This window comes from Pristis pectinata, chromosome 26 (assembly GCF_009764475.1).
Source record: "Pristis pectinata isolate sPriPec2 chromosome 26, sPriPec2.1.pri, whole genome shotgun sequence".
NCBI classification, from domain to species: domain Eukaryota; kingdom Metazoa; phylum Chordata; class Chondrichthyes; order Rhinopristiformes; family Pristidae; genus Pristis; species Pristis pectinata.
The window spans coordinates 20,320,450-20,338,223 of NC_067430.1; the positions used below are offsets into that span (position 1 = coordinate 20,320,450).

At 40.8% G+C, this 17,774-nt stretch overlaps 1 protein-coding gene across 9 annotated transcripts in view; it reads left to right on the forward strand.

Annotated features, from left to right (window-relative positions):
* The window catches only part of camta1a (calmodulin binding transcription activator 1a), a 936,513-nt gene that overhangs the window by 892,167 nt on the left and 26,572 nt on the right, over positions 1 to 17,774 (forward strand). For 6 of the 9 annotated variants that reach the window (XM_052039225.1, XM_052039226.1, XM_052039230.1 and 3 more), the window contains 5 exons: positions 372 to 443; positions 5,152 to 5,172; positions 8,780 to 8,973; positions 10,874 to 10,948; positions 16,432 to 16,462. In XM_052039225.1, the coding sequence (XP_051895185.1) occupies positions 372 to 443; positions 5,152 to 5,172; positions 8,780 to 8,973; positions 10,874 to 10,948; positions 16,432 to 16,462 (393 nt within the window). Of the gene's footprint in view, positions 1 to 371; positions 444 to 5,151; positions 5,173 to 6,864; positions 7,029 to 8,779; positions 8,974 to 10,873; positions 10,949 to 16,431; positions 16,463 to 17,774 lie in introns of those variants that run through there. The other 3 variants (XM_052039227.1, XM_052039229.1, XM_052039233.1) reach the window with 3 other exon arrangements.

Consider the following 17,774-nt stretch of genomic DNA (forward strand, 5'->3'; position numbering starts at 1 on the left):
GTGGTAATATGGAATGGACTGCCTCAAGGTTGGGGAATGCAGATTTAATAATAATTTTCAAAAGAAAATTGGATAAATACTAAAAGAGAATAAAGTTCAGGACTATGGTGAAAGAGCAAGGAAGTTAGACAAATTGAATATTTCACCAAAAGGGCAGCACAGGCAGGATTGACCTTCTGTTCTATCTCATTCTGTGACTTTAAAAGAAGATGTAATAAGTAAGTGAATATTAGTTTTGATGAAGGATCTGTGACCTAAAATGTTAACTGTTTCTCTTTCCACAGATGCTGCCTGACCTCCTGAGGTTTTCCAATATTTTCTGTTTTATGTAAAGGGTAGTGATTGTTAACATTGTTTTCCATTTGTTTTAGGGACGTCCTTTTAGGGAACAGCAAGAACTGGCTGCTGCTGTCATTCAGCGCTGCTACAGAAAATACAAACAGGTAAAAATTAAATATGAGCCTTCCCACTCGGGCAGTATAGAGAACCGTAAAGGCAACTGACATGTCTTAGCTGAGTTAGTTGGTAGCCTTGTGGTGGGAGGCCTCTTCACTGGATCTCAGTCCTGATTAGCTGGTGTGCACAGGGTTTTTTCCCAGCCCAGATCACTGTTACAATTCTGCTCCCCTCCATATCACCACCACCTCTCCATCCCTCACCCATCCACAGAGAGCTGAAGTGATCTGCCATCACTTTCTAGCCTTGAACATGATACACAGTCACCCAAGCACGATGATGAATGATCATCATGGAACGCTATCACTAGCCAGGGGTTACTAGTTTTTGTTGAGAGGACTGGGTAGTTAATGGGGAGAAACTTTAAGGATGTGGGCTGACAGAAAAGAAGGGTAAATTTTCTCAAAAGAAATCAGATTGACACAAGCTAACTGTTACTCTCAGAAATTCCAGACTCCCTGGGTGCCAGTGATCAGATTGTATTGAAGTATGATGGGTCCTGTTTTCGAAAATTGCCTTGGCTTCAGTTTGCATTTTTTTTCAATGAAAAGAAAAATCATCAGGGATTTTTGTCTTGAGATACTGAGAAACCTTTTGTGAAATGGCTAAAGTGCACAGACAACACAGAATGAACCTCACAGGCAGTAGTGCCTAGATAACTTCAGTTCCAAGGGAAGAAAATGGGACAAGGAGTTCCACAGACAAAAGACCCTGAGAAAGGAGGAGTTTGTATCAGAGTCTAAGTTTCAGTACAGTGAGAAGAAGATAGAGGCAGAAAAGTGCATAGAGGTTGAGGAACATGGGGGAAAAATTCAAAGGAACACTCAGCATAGTAACGTAAATAAAACCAAAACAAAAGGGCTTGTTTTAATTCCTGGCTTGAAGCAACTTTAATTTTTCTTAATATTGCAGTTGTACAAAACATTGGTTAGACTGCACTAGGATTATTGCATACAGTTCTGGACGCCACAGTACAGGAAGTATGTAGTAGCAGTAGAGAGAATGCAGAAGACCTTCACCAGAATGTTGCCTGGAATTGAGGACTGTAGTTATAAGGAGAGATTGGATAGGCTGGGTTTATTCTCACTGGGACGTAAGAGTCTGAGGTTTATAGAGGTTTATAAAATTATGAGGAGCATAGATAGGATAGTTAGTCAGAATCTTTTTCCCAGGGCAGGGGAGTCTAGAATTGGAGAGCACAAGTTTAAGGTGAGAGGGGAGAAATTTAAAGGAGATCTGAGAGGTAGGTTTTTCACACAGGGGGTGGTGAATGTCTGGAATGAACTACCAGAGGAGGTAGTGGAGACAGAAACAGTTACAACATTGAAAAGGCATTTGGATAGATACTTAGATAGGAGAGGCATAGCGGAATACAGGTCCAATGCAGGAAAGTGGGATTAGCATTGTTGGCATGGACAAGGTGGGCTGAAAGGGCCTGTTTCTGTGCTGTATGCTTCTATGATTCTAGGGGGTGAAAGGTGTAACATTGACACTGATTTATTGACGTACTATACTACCTTAGACAGTGTCCTGACTAGCCAACCCATCTGGCCTCAGTAATTACTTACACCACAAGGGGAGTTTACTCTCACAGTTCAGTAGATACGCCAAATTGTGTTTCTTCAGGTATGAGAGCTCACCTGCTTTGCACTGACGCACACATCACTAAACCCAGCTCCAGGCATGTGGCTACTCGAGACACTATCCAAGCAATGTGTGCTGTTCTCAGTGTGCTTGGAAATGCTTGGCATATGCACAGAGAACAGGGCCTGCATGGCAATAGGTCTGTCATGAACAAGCCGCTGTCCCTGTCTATTAGAAAGTGTTAAGTCAGACCCTTCATTGCCTTGGGGACTTGTGCTCATGACATGAAACGTAAATAAGCAAGCAGAAAATGCTCCAAACATTCAGCAGGTCTGGCAGCATCTGTGATGTAAGTAAAACAGAGTTAATGTTTCAGGTGAATAATCTAAGTCACAACAATTACTTTGTTGATCTAAAATACTTCTATTTAACCCCCTATTCTCTCCTTTCCCTTGTCCTCTTCTTTGCTGTCCTTTACAAATTTCTTCTGAAAATATTGATTCAGTTCATTTCTGATGGATGTTCAAAAGGACAATCAGGCAGATTGTATAACAGGTGGCCAATCCGATATCAACTGTTTAATATTGTCATTGGCTCCAGTCAAAGTTAAAAGTCCCACCCATTAATTCATTTGTTCATATGTCCTTTAATGTAATAAATTGGTCTGGACTCAATTTTCACCTTTGCTAATGAGACTGTCAGTCCACGTTAACTGGATGAAGCTCACAAGGATGAAATGAGTTGGGCAGATTCAGTACTGCTCCCGTGCAATAAACTGTCTCCAGAAATTGTGACGGTGATGGTGGAGAGATATAAAATTGATCAAAAAGACCTTTTACTCCAGATCTACATGCTCAGCTTTGGAGTACTTGACTTAAGAGTACAGAAGAAGCTTAACTATGTATGCCTCATCTCTGAGGGATTAGTGATGGAAGTATTCCATTCCCAAACTGTAAAATTCCCCACTTTCAACATAAAGAGTTCTCAAAAACAGTGTCTAAAAAGAGCACTAAGCTTATCCCTCTTCCAGTAACTTCACAAATTATCCAAGCAGATGGCAAGAGAATGACAACAGGAGCTGCCACTAGGAACTAATATGGATTAGTTCTCAATATCTTTCATCTCCTGCTGCTGTTCATCAATATCTCATGCAAAGCTCAGTCAATTTTAACAGCTGATGGCTGCTCTGCCACATATTCCATATCCTACTTTCACCTTGATCTCCAATTTCCCCTTCTGGCACTAATTTCCTGATCTCACACAATTTTACTGTAGTTACTTTAATTAATACTTCACAACTTCCATACACCATCCTGCAATCACATTTTGGTCTTCATTCTCTCAAGCCAGTCCTGAGAATATTTCCAAGCACAGTTCTGCTGATCCAGGGACCTCCCTGTGAGAATTCCTAGTGTACATGCCAAATCTGATGGTGGCAATAGTAAATGCTATATTCGATACTGGAACTGTTTCATAGAGAGTCATTATAACTTCATAACAGATGAGGCAACTATATGTGTACCACTCTCAACTAATGGAAAACCAAGAATGGAGAGATGGGGAATCAGAGTGTTGTAGAAAAAATATTCATTTCAAAGTCTCAGCAAAATGATTAAATAAATCCCCAAGCAGACCAGGAGCTCCCAGACTCAACCTGGGGTTTTTATCAAATTCCCTACCATTCTTTGCCATTATTTTTAATCATTCATGGGATATGGATGTTGTTGTCAAAGCCACTATGTAGTGACCGTCTTTGATTTCCACTTGAACTTAAGTCACTTGCTAGGCCATTTCAGAGGCTGGCTGAGCCATCGGATTTCCTTTGGTTGCCAAGTTACAAATAGAACTGGCCTAATAAGGACAGCAGGTTCCTTCACTACAGGACATTTTTTCCTGCTGTCTTCATGTTTTTAAAAGTTTTGAAAACCGATCTTTTTGCAATCGAATTTCCTGATTTATCTTGCAGTTCTCTTTTGGCTCAGATCAGCTCTGTCTTTGTCCTGCACAACATGTCCTTATATTTTTTAGCTTTGATTACCTAAAAAAACAGAATTGATTTTACTGCCAACTCTTTACCTGAACTGATACCATTTGGCAGAATGTCCATGGTATCATTGTTGTGGGCTGACACAGACAGAATGACCCAGATGGCAGCTAGCCATTGTGCTGGGCCTCAGTTAGGATCAGCATCTTCCCTGGACAAAGGCAGAAGACTTAAAGTAAAGGCTTTACTCTTTGGAGAGGAGGAGGATGAGAGGAGACTTGATAGAGATATACAAAATATTAAGAGGAATAGATAGAGTAGACAGCCAGCGCCTCTTTCCCAGGGCACCAATGCTCAATACAAGAGGGTATGGCTTTAAAGTAATGGGTGGGAAGTTCAAGGGAGATATCAGAGGAAAGTTTTACATCCAGAAAGTGGTTTGTGCATGGAATGCACTGCCTGGGGTAGTGGTGGAGGCAGATACGTTGGTCGAGTTCGAGGGATTGTTAGATAAGCATAGGGAGGAATTTAAAATAGGGGGATATGTGGGAGGAAGGCGTTAAATAGTCTTAGGCGTGGTTTAAAGGTCGGCACAACATGGTGGGCCGAAGGGCCTGTATTGTGCTATACTGTTCTATGGAAACCAGTGGGGGAAATCCTAAATCTAGGAATATTAGTTGGGTACCATCACACAGAAACATTTTCCTTTATCTATTTGAGTTTAATAGAAAAGGCCATTGAAGCATCCAAAGCAAGTGGTCAGGATCAGCCAGGATCTAATTGAACAGTGGGGCAGGGTAGAGGGGCTTAATGAATTCTTTCTGTTCTAAAAGGGACTAATATTGAGTTGATGAGTTGGGGGAGACTGCTTCAGAAAACTCAACGTCTACCATGTTTCTGGGCAAAATTTAAATATTGTCCTCCGCAGGTTGTTGCTTCTCCCCAATTCCCTCCAAAATCCTCTTACTTCTCCACCCACACAGAGCTTTGTGATGTTCGTCAGTGTTAAAGGTGCTGTTGGAGTACAAGTTGGTGTTGTGCCTCAACACTGACTGGGCAGGCTCTATTACATCTACAGAAGGCTTTCTTTTCTCTGGTACTAATGTCTATTATATTCACTTTGCAAGCTTACATGGATAGCCTTGAAGGTAATGCAGTTCACAAATGGAATTTCAATCTTGTTCATTTTGCACTGCTGTGACATATGGCCACTAGGTGACCACCAATTAATATTATTTTGGCATAAGCATATGTAATTTTTTTTACAGGTGTTTTTGAGTCATAAGCACTGTGTCGAAATTTCAGATGATGTTCGTCCTTGGGGATGTTGCATGTTGTCTTCATATGCCAACTACCATGTGCCAAAAGTCATTTGTATAATCATTTAAGTTAATTTAGATTAAATTATTTTGTATGAACCACTTTTCTTTTGAGAGGATACAGAAGAAGTTTACAGGTACCAAGGTTAAGAGGCTTCAGAAATGAAGAAAGCCCCAAGGAGGTGGGTTTCAGCTTAAATCCGGGAAGAATAAAGGGAGATTTAATTCAGAAGTTTAAAATTGCAGATTGCACTCATGGAATTTACAGAACAGAAACAGGTCATGGACAGTTGCTCTGTGTTGGTGTTTGTGCTGCTGTCAAGCCTACTCCCACACTAAATGATATCTCTCTCTCTCTCTCAATATAATAAAACTGAAGATGCTGGAATTGTAATTGGTTTATTATTGTCACATGTACTGAGGTACTGTGAAAAACTTGTTTTGCGTACCATTCATACAGATCAATTCATTACACAGTGCATTGAGGTAGTACAAGGTAAAGTAATAACAGAATGCAGAATAAAGTGTAACAGCTACAAAGAAAGTGCAATGCAGGTAGACAATAAAGTGCAAGGTCATAATGAGGTAGATTGTGAGGTCAAGAGTCCATTTTATTGTACTAAGGAGCCGTTCAGTAGTCATATAACAGCGGGATAGAAGCTGTCCTTGAGCCTGGTGGTACTTGCTTACAGGCTTTTGTATCTTCTGCCCAATGGGAGAGGGGAGAAGAGATAATGTCTGGGGTGGGTGGAGTCTTTAATTGTGCCGGCTGCTTTACCGAGGCAGTGAGAAGTATGGACAGAGTCCATGGTGGGGAGGCTGGTTTCCTTGATGTCCTGAGCTGTGTCCACAACTCTCTGCAGTTTCTTGCAGTCTTGGGCAGAGCAGTTGCCATACCAAGCCGTGGTGCATCCAGATGCTTTCTATGGTGCATCAATAAAAATTGGTAAGGGTTGACGGGGACATGCCAGATTTCTTTAGCCTCCTGAGGAAGTAGAGGCACTGGTGAGCTTTCTTGGCCATGATGTCTACGTGGTTGGACCAGGAGAGGCTATTGGTGATGTTCACTTCTAGGAACTTGAAGCTGGAAATACTCAGCAGGTCAGGTAGCATCTTTGCAGAGAGACGTTACTGCTTCAGGTCAATGACCTATATTGTATATAGCAATCACAATCTTTTGCTTTTGCTCTTTTGCATTACAATTGGAACATCACAGAGTAAATAAAAGCAGACTGTATTCTACATCTGTTAGCTGAAAAGGTGAACCACCTTCTTGAACTGCTGTGATTCATTTGAAGATAGCACTGTCATGAATTCCAAGGATTCCAGGATGGCTGATTAACAATGTAGGAGCATTTGATGCACGTCCAAGTCAGGAATTGATGGTGTTCCCAATAACATGACGTTTCCTCGTCCTTCTTGCTCATAAATGTTGTGGGGCTGGGGGATCCTTCTGACATTGCGTGAGGCTGAACAGCAATGCCTGTACTTCTGAATTTCCTTCCCCTTTCGCCACAGCAGGAGAACTCACTTATCAACTCTTACCCAGTGGTTGCAGAGGTCCGGAGCTCTGAAACAGGAGAGACTGTGGGAGCAGAGCTGGGTCTGCAATGTGGCACTGTGTGTGTTAGTACCCTCTGCTGTGTGGATTCTCAGCAAATCTGCACCATTCACTGAAGCCAAGGGTAATGTGCATTTCATTCTCATTTTAAAGGGATGTATTGCTTTGAATATAAGCTGAGTATGAAGTGAGAAGAAAGCCTACCTGATGTACCTTCACATCATCATAGAATCTTGCAACGCAGAGAAAGGCTAATTAGCCCTTCGTGCCTATTCTGGCTCTTAAAGAGCTATCCAATCAGTCCCTCATCTTCTGCTCTTTTCCCATAGACCTGAGTCTTTTTAAGTGTTAATCCAATTCCAACGATCTTTACTCATGAATCTGTTTCCACCACCCTCTCAGGTAGTGCATTCTGGATCATAACTGCTTGCAGTGAAAAAGAAATTCTCCTCATGTCCCCTCTTCTTCTTTTGCTAATTAGTTTAAATTTGCGTCCTATAATTACTAACCTTATGCTAGTGGAAAGGAAATAAAACTGCAGATGCTGGAATCTGAAGCAAAAACAGAAATGCTGGAAGAACTCAGTTAACTGGTTTCTCATTCCGCAGATGTTGCTTGACTGCTGACTGGCTGAGTTCTTCCAGCATTTCTGTTTTTATTTGTTCTGTTTTTTATCTGGAAACAGTTTCTCTTTATTTACTCTTAATCAAAATTAAAATTTTGCTTCATCTACTCTCTCTAAGGAGAACAATACCAATTTATCTTCTTTCTCAGAATAACTGGTCCCTTATCCCTTGTAAGTTCTGATAAATTGACTTACTCCCACCTGCAAGCACTTAATAATTTTTCTAATGTGCAATGACTGGAATTGGATGGTACCCCGACTGGGACTTAACCAGTGAGCATGAGTGGCTTGATGGCACACTTGCATGGTGGAAGTAGTTTCTCATCATGTTGGGGACGTTGCTATTTAAGTTTTCCTCATTTATAGTGTGAGAATTCTGGCATAACTTCATCTGTCCGTTGCCACCAGACGACATGGTTAAGAAATCACCATATCCTGGCACCATCCTCCATACCAGAATCACCAGTACTCCAGTATTAACCTGGAATCTCCAGCAATTTAAAGAATTATCTTCAGGACAAACAAAACCGGGGAGAAAAAAATCATAGGAAAGCATTAAAAATGTATGGTTTTATTTCATTTTCCTTGAATGTTTTTGTTTATTAGTTATACAAATATTGGTGATAAAAAGACCCATTTGACTGGGCAGGGAGGTTGAATATATATGCCTTCAGCAGTAAATCCATTCAGGGTTATCAATCCTAACATTAGCTGCACTTTAATTAGGGTTTTGACCACAATAATGGCTCACTGGTTGGTGAAAGGAAATGAAACATGCCCTTTGTATTTGCCATTGGATTTTTTTATGTACAGATAAGTGGTATATGAACATTTAAAAGGTGACTGTCAATAATCGTTGATTTACAGTGTGATTCTGTTTATTTTGAGTGCTAGCCGAGATTTTGATTTCCTCCATCTCATTTTCTTTTTGTTTCAAGAGGCTTAGGGATAGAATGGGAATGTGAAATTGAGAGCAGCCATGATCTAATTGAATAGCAAAGTGAACTTGAGGGGTTGTATGACCTACTCCTGCTCCTATTATAAGTGTTCTTTTGTTATTACTAATTTGGCATGGCATTTTTGGAAGCTAGTTACTAGTTTGAGATGAGGATCCAGAAATGCTGAGTTTGTATTCAGCTGAGGGAAAGCCATTTGTGGGGACCATCCCCCATCCAAACATCCCTCCTTTCTCTCCAGGATTCACCTATTTTTCTCTTCTGACAAGGATATTGACCTTTGTGTTTCCTCAGTATGCACTTTACAAAAAGATGACGCTGGCCGCCATCCTGATCCAGAGCAAGTTCCGCAGCTATTATGAGCAGAAGAAGTTCCAGCAGAGTCGTCGGGCAGCTGTCCTTATCCAGCAGTATTACCGTAGCTACAAGGAGTACGGAAAAATGAGGCAGAAGCGAAGGACAGCTGCCATGGTCCAACAGAAAATCAGGTAGGGCTTTGCTTATGGACATAACTCTTCTCTAAGTTCCTTTGATTAGGCCGAATCAATGTGCTTTTATGAAAGGAACATCGTATTTGACAATCTGATGGAGTTTTTGAGGACGCAGCTAGCAGGTCAGATGAAGGAAATTAAAGGATGTGGTACTGTATATTTGGATTTGCAAATGCATTTGATAAGGTGTTACACAAAAAGATGCTACACAACGTAAGGATTTAGGGGGGTGGGAATAACATCTGCGTGGATAAAGGATGGGCTAAAGGACAAAATGTAGAGAAACTGAATAAATGTGTCATTTTCAGATGATTAAATGTAACTTGTGGTGTATCAAAAGGATCAGTACTTGGCTCTTCGCAATTTATATTAATGACAGATGAAGACAGTTTAATATATCAATGCTGATAAGTTGGAGAAATGAATTTTGAGGAGACTGACGAGAAATTGCAAAGGAATACATGCATAGGGAAAGAAAATGGTATATGGATTGTAGTTTGGGAAGTTGTGAGATTATGCACTTTGGTAGGAAGAATAGAAAAACAAAATATTTTTAAAATAGTAGTAAACCAGTAAATTATGTTTAGGGAAAATAAACATGAAGGTAGAGCAAGGAGTAGGAGAGGCTAATGATATGTTAGAAGGGCACTGGAGTATAGAAGTAATAAGTTTTGTTGAAATTGTACAAGGCTTTGATGAGGCATCATTTGGAAATCTCTGTGCACACCTGCTCTCTATACTTAAAGAAAGATGCATTTGCCTTGAAATCAGTGCAGTGCAGATTCACGAGATTGATTCCTGGTTTGAGGGGTTGTCCATTTGGGAGAGATTGTAAGATTGGCCTGTACTCACTGTAGTTTTAAACAATATGAAGTAATCTCATTGAACAGGACAAAATTCAAGGAGGGATTGACAGGGTGGATGGCAAGAGGCTGATCTTCCTCTGGAGAGTCCAGAACCAGGGACACAGTTGCAGCCTAAGGTGGTCAGCCATTTATAACTGAGAGGAGGAGAACTTTACATAGGAGAATCTTCTATAGCATGTGAACGAAACTGTCTGCTACTCATGTGGATAACGTGGATAAAATAACATCATGCGTGATTAAGTACCCATGGGATGTGCAGAGAAACAAGTTTTGTGAACACAGTTGGCTTGGAGCTTGGGCTGTTTTCATAGTGCAGCCATTGAAAGTAAACCACATGTTTGCCAGTTAGTCAGTGAACCCCATTTTTATGTAAATGGGTGAACCTCATTAATGGGTGGATATCCAGTTTATGTCATGGTGAGCCCCATGTTAGTAAATGAACACTATATTTGCATCAATGGGTGAACCCCATTCTTATATTAGTTTGTTTGTATCAGTGAGTGAACTGTATGTTTGCCAGTCAATGGATGAACCCGATGTTTGCATCAATCAGTGAAATCAACATTCATGTCCATAGTTGAACACCATATTTGCATCAGTGAGTGAACTTCATCAGCAGATGATCAACATATTTGTATTGAAGGGTGAACCTAATACCAGTCAATGTGTGATCCTCCCTTTGCAAGTTGAACCCCATGTTTCCAACAACAGATGAACCCAATGTTTGCATCAATGGCTATGCGCTTTGGTTGCATCGATGGGTGAGCCATGTGTTTCTCAGTCAGTGGATGAAGCTTTGGTTGCATCAATGGACAAATTCCATGTTTGCATCATGAGTGAATTCAGTGTTTAAGTCAATTGAGCAACCACTTGAGAATCAATGAGTTTGTGTGTCATTGACTGAACTCTGTTTGCCAGTCAGCATGGAAATTGGCATTTTTCCAATTTTGGCACAGTTACCTTACAGATATGCTGGATCTTCAGCAATGAAGCGAACTCTTGTTCTTATTTTTTCCTTGTTCTTGTTTCAGGAGCAGTCTGCTAACCAAGAAACAGGATCAAGCTGCACGGAAAATTATGAGATTTTTGCGCCGTTGTCGTCACAGGTGAGATGGCAAATGTCATTCAAAATCTGGCACCTTTCCGAAAAGTTTTATTTTCACTCTAATTTATTCTGCTTTCTTGCTTTTATTTCTTTGTAGAATAATACAAGTAGAATTTTAAGGTCAACCCATTTATGTCATAGAATAATAAAAGAGAAAAATTGAAACCTTCTGAAGAATATCTCATTGTTACAATAATTTCTTCATTATTCCCGGTGTACTTCTCTGCTGTGGAATATTTTACCACAGCTTACCCAGTATTTTCAATAGGTGAGATCACAGTCCCTTCCTGAAACTGAGCTCAAAAATGTCAAGGTGTTAGGTTCTATTTCCCCACTCTCTGCTAGGTTAGCCATTTTGCTTGGTGATCGCTGCTCCATAGCAGGCTCTGTGGACTTGGACTAAGGAACAGAAATCAGTCAATGTTCCTGTTCCTGCTTATACCCCAGTAAGCCCTGCAGGTAAATTTGCATGTTTGGCTGGCTGAGTGAGGACAGTATCAGGTCAGAGTGTGATGCCCACCACAGTCAATAATCACAACAATCTTCTTCTGCATTTCCATACAAAATGAACATACATAGTTTGTACAGGGCAGGCTCTTCCAGACCTGGCAGAATGATATTGTTGGAACAAACATGCAGGAATGAATTCTGAGATTGGAGCTTTGAACTTATGCTGACCAATATCAGTTCATCAGAACTTTTGGTTTAAGTCTCTGTGTCCAGTAGTTCTATAACAAAGTCTTTCATTTTGAATGTACAGTATATCGTCCTTTATTGCAGACAAAAGAACTTCATATCCATCCATTAACTAACAATTACACTAAGTACCTCAAAGGTCTTTAACTTTGTGATGGTGAATTGTTACCTTTAGCTCTCTGTCAGTCATTTTTTTCAAATGGTAGGACTCTCACCTTGGAACCAATGGGTTGTGAGTTCACACCTCACTCAAGAGACTTGAGCACAAAACTCATTTTTTCCCTGGCAGTGTCAGGAATCCTATCTTTCAGAGGTTAGAGTTCTTCCTACCTGTTCTTTCAGCTGGTATTAAAGCATCTCATAATTCTACTTAAAGAAGTTCAGGGGAGTCCTTCCCATTGCTATGGACAATGTTTTAACTCACAACAAGCTTCTGTGCAAAAGTGGGCTGCTTTTTATCCTACATCACAACAGTGAATGCATTTATTGACTGCAAAGGAGTTTGGGATACCTTGAGGCTGTGAAGTTGCTGTAGTGTGTGGCAATCTGGCAAATGAGGAAGGCAGGAACAAGTGGTGGCATCTAGAGCCGCAGTGTCCCATGTGCGACTAGCTGTTGTGCATTTCTGAGTTGTGCCACATGCAGAATAGTGTGGCACTGGCAGTGGCACCCTGCTTCCTGGGAGAGCCTGCATTTCTTGTGAGCCACAAAAGTGCTTTGTTTGCTGCTCTGGCAAATTTGAACTATCTACTCAGCTCTTTCTGAATAGTGTGTGCCAGTGACCTCCCAAATGTAGTGATGGACGCAAAACTGTGAGTGGTTGCCAATATGTCCAGCTCCATCCTGGAAGGAACTTGACCCGACAATGACAGCCACTGGCAAAGTGGTCCTCAATATATCCTGTGTCTGGAACTGTGACTGAAATGGTGGCACTCCCCCATAGATATTAGCAGAGAACTCAAATTGCATCAAACCTTGTTGGATCATGGTATCAGCCAATATAATCAGTAACTTTCAGTGGGGTTGCCCTTCCTTCCAGTGAACATATGTTCAGTATGTAAAGTTCAGAGTGGATGTTAGCTGGAATATGCAGCTCTGCTTTGGTGCCTAATAAACAGGGTCACTGATTGGCATGATCTCCAGACTTTGTAAAGTTAGTATCCTTGGTACTGGTACCCTTACTAACCAATGTGACTCAGGCTACAAACATACAAAGGAGCACTTTGGTTGCCACTTTGGAGCCAGCTGGTACCCAATGTGTCCAGACAGAGGCTACTGAGCTGAATTATGTGGCCAGGATATTCCTTGAAGGCTATTTTGTTTGGTCACTAGCTAGTTGGAGGGGCTTCACACACTTTTAGCAAATATCAACAAATCACAGGCAGTGCATGTGTAATACGCTGCAGTGGCTGTGCAGGAAGCTCTGTCCCAACCTGGCCTGGCAGATTTTGCATCACTCCATTTTTAAAATGTGAGTGCAGGAAAGTGGCAATTCTGAAAATAAAAAAAAACTGCTCAGATGGTGATGTGTTAATAAACATTCAACTCAGTCACAGCTTTGTCCTGGCACATTGACATTAGCAAACTGTTTATTTCGACACCAGAGACAATTCCTCTCTGTGTGGATATTAGTTTTTCACGTCTTTTGTCGGGGTGAACTAGATCACTTGATTGTGAAAATAGTTTGTGTGCTGCCTAGACACTTTATAACAATCCTTTTCACTTACAATTTCAACTACTACCACATTAACAGTTTGTAATAGTGGAAAATAGTAACCCCTTCCCCCCCACCCCTACCACATCTGAGCAATATCTTCGACCTCAAAAAATAGGTGCCCATTTATAAATGTGAGGGTTGGATTTGGCTTGAGTATTTTCAACCTGCTGCACAGTTTGCTTTTCCTTACTGATTCACTAATATTGGAGGACTCGCCTGGATTCAGTATTTTTTATGTGTTGCCCCGTACCTTCACCAGCATCATATTTACTTTTTCTCTTCCACCTGGCTTAAGTTGCCAACTCTAGTTGGATGTATTTCCGAAGATTTAGTCATATGACCTGCCCCAGCTCCCAATTGATCACACAGTGTGCCTGCCCTATTAGTGCATCCTTTTCCTACTTCCATCCTCCATTATTCATCCAGTGTCCACTCTCCTGGTGCACCTTTCACCCAATGCCCGTCATTAATCACATTGTGCCAATCCTCAATGACCTACCTCTCTACCACTGCCACCCTATTGATCACCCAATGTGCCCATCCACATGGTGCACTGTCATCCACTGCCCCCATGAATCATCCAGTGCCCATCCTCACAGTCCATCTGCTTCCTACTGCCCCCTGCCTTTAGTCACCTGATGTCCATGCTCATGGTGTACCCATGTTAGTTGGAAAGCAACCATTCTTTACAGCTCAGTTCAGTAGGCACTGTCAAATAGCTCTTTCTCCCTGGCTCTTTTATTTTTATAATCAATTAAGCTCTTCAAAGAAAATTGTTAAAAACCGGTGTTTGTATTGTGATTTTCCTCCTGGGTTTGCTCCCAGCAGTATCCTTGAGATTAGTCTTAAATTTCTGGAGACACTGCACCAGGACAACACTGGGGAGGTGGTTTGCCAAGGCAGCCTGGTCAGTTCTGCCAAAATGGGGAGGCCATTGTTGTGAGTTTTTCCTTAATTGGCCTGTTATGACCTTTGCCAAGATCCAAGAGCTAGGTAAATGAATCTGTGAAAGGTGCACAAGATCAAAGTTGCTATACATTGTTGCTTTTGTTCTCCTCAACTTTGGACTCTGCCTCATTTATTTCCACATTGTAAGCAGTATGTGCTTAAAGTAATGTAATATAAGAGAGAAGGGAATAAAAGTGTTAGAGGGCAAAGACAATGGAAATCAAGAGAAACAGAATTGAAAGCAAGTGATTGTGATAAGAACAGATTTAAAATCATTGGCAAGAAAGGAAGAAATTAGGATTTTTTAAATATGAGGGTTGTTTTGATTTAGAATTCATAGTCTTGAATGGTAATGGAAGGAGATTCAGTAGTTATATTCCAAAAGGAATTGAAATTAAAGATTTGCACAGTAGTCGGGAATGAGTGAGGGAGTGGGACAAATTCACTAGCTCTCTGAAAAATCAAGCATGTGTGCAGTTAATCAAAAGGCCTCATTTTATGCATTAGTTAAAAAAATCTTGAGGCTGGGAATAGCCATTGGCCAATATTAGTAGGATTATCAATGGGGCAGAAATTTGTCTCAGTCTTTATTCCTTTGACTCTCTGGTGTAATCCATAGCACTGAGTTATTAGTAGAATAGCTGTCCTTGGTTTAAAAAAATAAAAAACCATGAACTTGCAAAGCTCAGTCATTCTTTCCAAAGTTCCATAGTGATGATTGATGATGTGAAACAAAAAACAAAGAAGCAACATAAGCCAGAAATCCAGAACAAAATGTGACACATAATGCATACACATCCACAGGGTCCATGAGAATGATAGAATGATAGCACAAAAAGAGACCATTTAGCATATCATTCTTCTGGATGGTCCTTGGGGGCCAGAATTAGTTGATATCTATAGTAAAATAAAACTTACCAGATGAGGTTGGATATGATGGTTACTGACCCATAGGAAGGACGAGGTTGGTAATTACAACTATGCCAATATTTTATATGTTAAAGGAACATCTAGAATTTTGTGCTTAATCCTGGAATATTACTTACACTTCTCTTTATTCAATTCCTTTGAATGTGTTTATGTTGTTTAAAATTCTGGCCACAACACTCTGCCTGCATATTGTAGTCCACTTTGATTGCCATTCTGCCTCGCCCCTGTAGGAAACTCTGCGACTTTTAGCATTGGAAGGTCTGAGAGGTGATTGGATGATTTTTGGATCTGATTATTTGTCTCACTTCTCCTTCTGTGTTAAGTAAAGGTTTGCAACAAAGGGAACAGGCCTTTGCTGTTTCAGTTCAAACAGAAACTTACATATCATTGAATTGTCATGAGTGCATTATAATAGTACAATGTTAAGTTACTGAACTAGCAGCCAGAGTTGATCCAAGGACATGAGTTCATGGCAGCTGGCAAATGTAAAGTCAAGTAATTAAATAAATTCTGGAATTGAAACACAGCTAGTCTCAGTAATGGTAATCATGAAACCATTGGATAGTCATAAAATCCCACCTGGTTTGCCGATGTTCTTCGGGAAGAGAAATCTTCCATCCTTGCTCAGTCTGGCCTGTGTGTGACTCTAGAGCCACCAAGTAGCTGGCTCTTAACAGCCTCCTCAGTTCAAGGGCAATTAGGGCTGGTCAATAAATGCAAGCATTGCTGGCAATGTCCACATCCCATTAATAAATAAATAAATGGCAATTCCATTTGCCTATTGGCAAAGTTGGCCTTCTAAAAACCTTGATGAAGCTCACCTGCTATCTTGCCCCAGTGTTATTGAGTTTCTGAGTATGTTCTTACTAATCTGTGCATGTGAAAATCATCATCATCCCTAGCCAGATTGCCACTGGAGGGGAAGAAGGGAAGTCCTTGTTGATATATAACTTCTGCCAAAAAAGTGTCGTGCAGAGCAACATTGGTGGTGATAGTTTTGGAGGAGTCCTCGTTCCCAGATCACCAATGCTCCTGTTGAGTGGAATTGAATCTAAAAATAGGAGGGAGGGATGGAGGGTGAAATGGCATCACCTTGCATCAAAATTTGACGTGTTGAAACCTGCCTTTGGTCTGATAATTGATGGTACATTTGGTTTGCTAATAGCTTTTTGGTATTGTTTTGCTGTTCTAAGCCCCCTGGTGGACCGTAGACTGTACAAGAGGGTGAGTGTAGCCTTCTGCTGGCCAGCTTCTCTCTATTTCTGCTTGGTGCCTGCTTGCATGAGGCTGCAGCCTAACCTGCCAATTCTCCCGTTTGTTGCCTATAAATAAACTAACACTCAACACAATACTAACAAATCTGCTTCTTAAAAATACAATTTTTATTTTATAGACATATATATAGTTATATATATGGTAAATTATTTCAGCAATTATTTTTAATGCATGATCTAGAATGACACTTGCGATGAATTGTGGAATGCTGGATGGTGTGAAACGCATCCAGGAATTATCCAATAAAAATGTTTAACTTGGAACTTATTTGGCTCATGGGAATTGACACCAAGGTTTTAAGGAAAGGCAAAAGCCAAGCAAAACCAGCTGAATTCAGTCATAGACTGGAAGTGTACACTTCCTGGCTCTAACCATATTAACTCTGACCCTTCTGCAGTGATCATGAAGGATTATTGGAGCCAGACTGGATCATGATGGAGACCCAGAGTCCCATTGGGAACCTGATATTCTATTGGGCACATTTGAACATGGCCTTGAACTATCTGAAGACCGAGATAAAATTAAGTCTGTGACCTTCAGCACATTTCAATCTTAGTTTAGTTCAGAATACCCTTCCATCCCTCCCCACTTCCCATGCAAGCTGTGGAAGGCAAGGTTGCACGACACTGTCATAAGAGCTGATGTCATTCTGACACAACCATATTTTAATGAGGATGTCCCAGAAAGAATGCAGGCAGGACAGTATCTGCCATAAAGGACCTGTCTTTTATTTCACAAGTGTCCAGCAGAGATTGTTCAGGTCTCTCTCACTGTCTCAGAAAACACAGCTTAAACTGCCTGATCCTTCTTTATATTATGTTATAAAGGCAAGTCAGTATGCTTACAAAGCCTTTGTAAACAAACCTTTTATGGGATTTGTGGTCCTGATTCAGGAACCCAGAACCAGCATCAAAGATTGACAGTTCAAATATATAACATGGCCTAGATGCAAAGTAGAGTTGCTCTAGCTTTCCAGCTGTGATTTTGTCCCAAACTTAAATTGTCTGTATTCTACCAATGTGACATTAAACCATTTACCACACTGACTATCAGAGTGAGGATGGGAATGCTAATTTAAAAAGTAGGGCTCTGTCCATTAGGAAGTAGAGTGAAAAGGTCCAGGGTACGATATTTTATAATCAGCAGTCTATAACCGAGGAAAGTCGCACTTTATTTGCAGTCTGGTCTGATTTCAGGGTTGAAAGAATAGGATGCTCACCAATGACTGCAACCCTGACTACCAGCCTGGCCCACTCCTGCC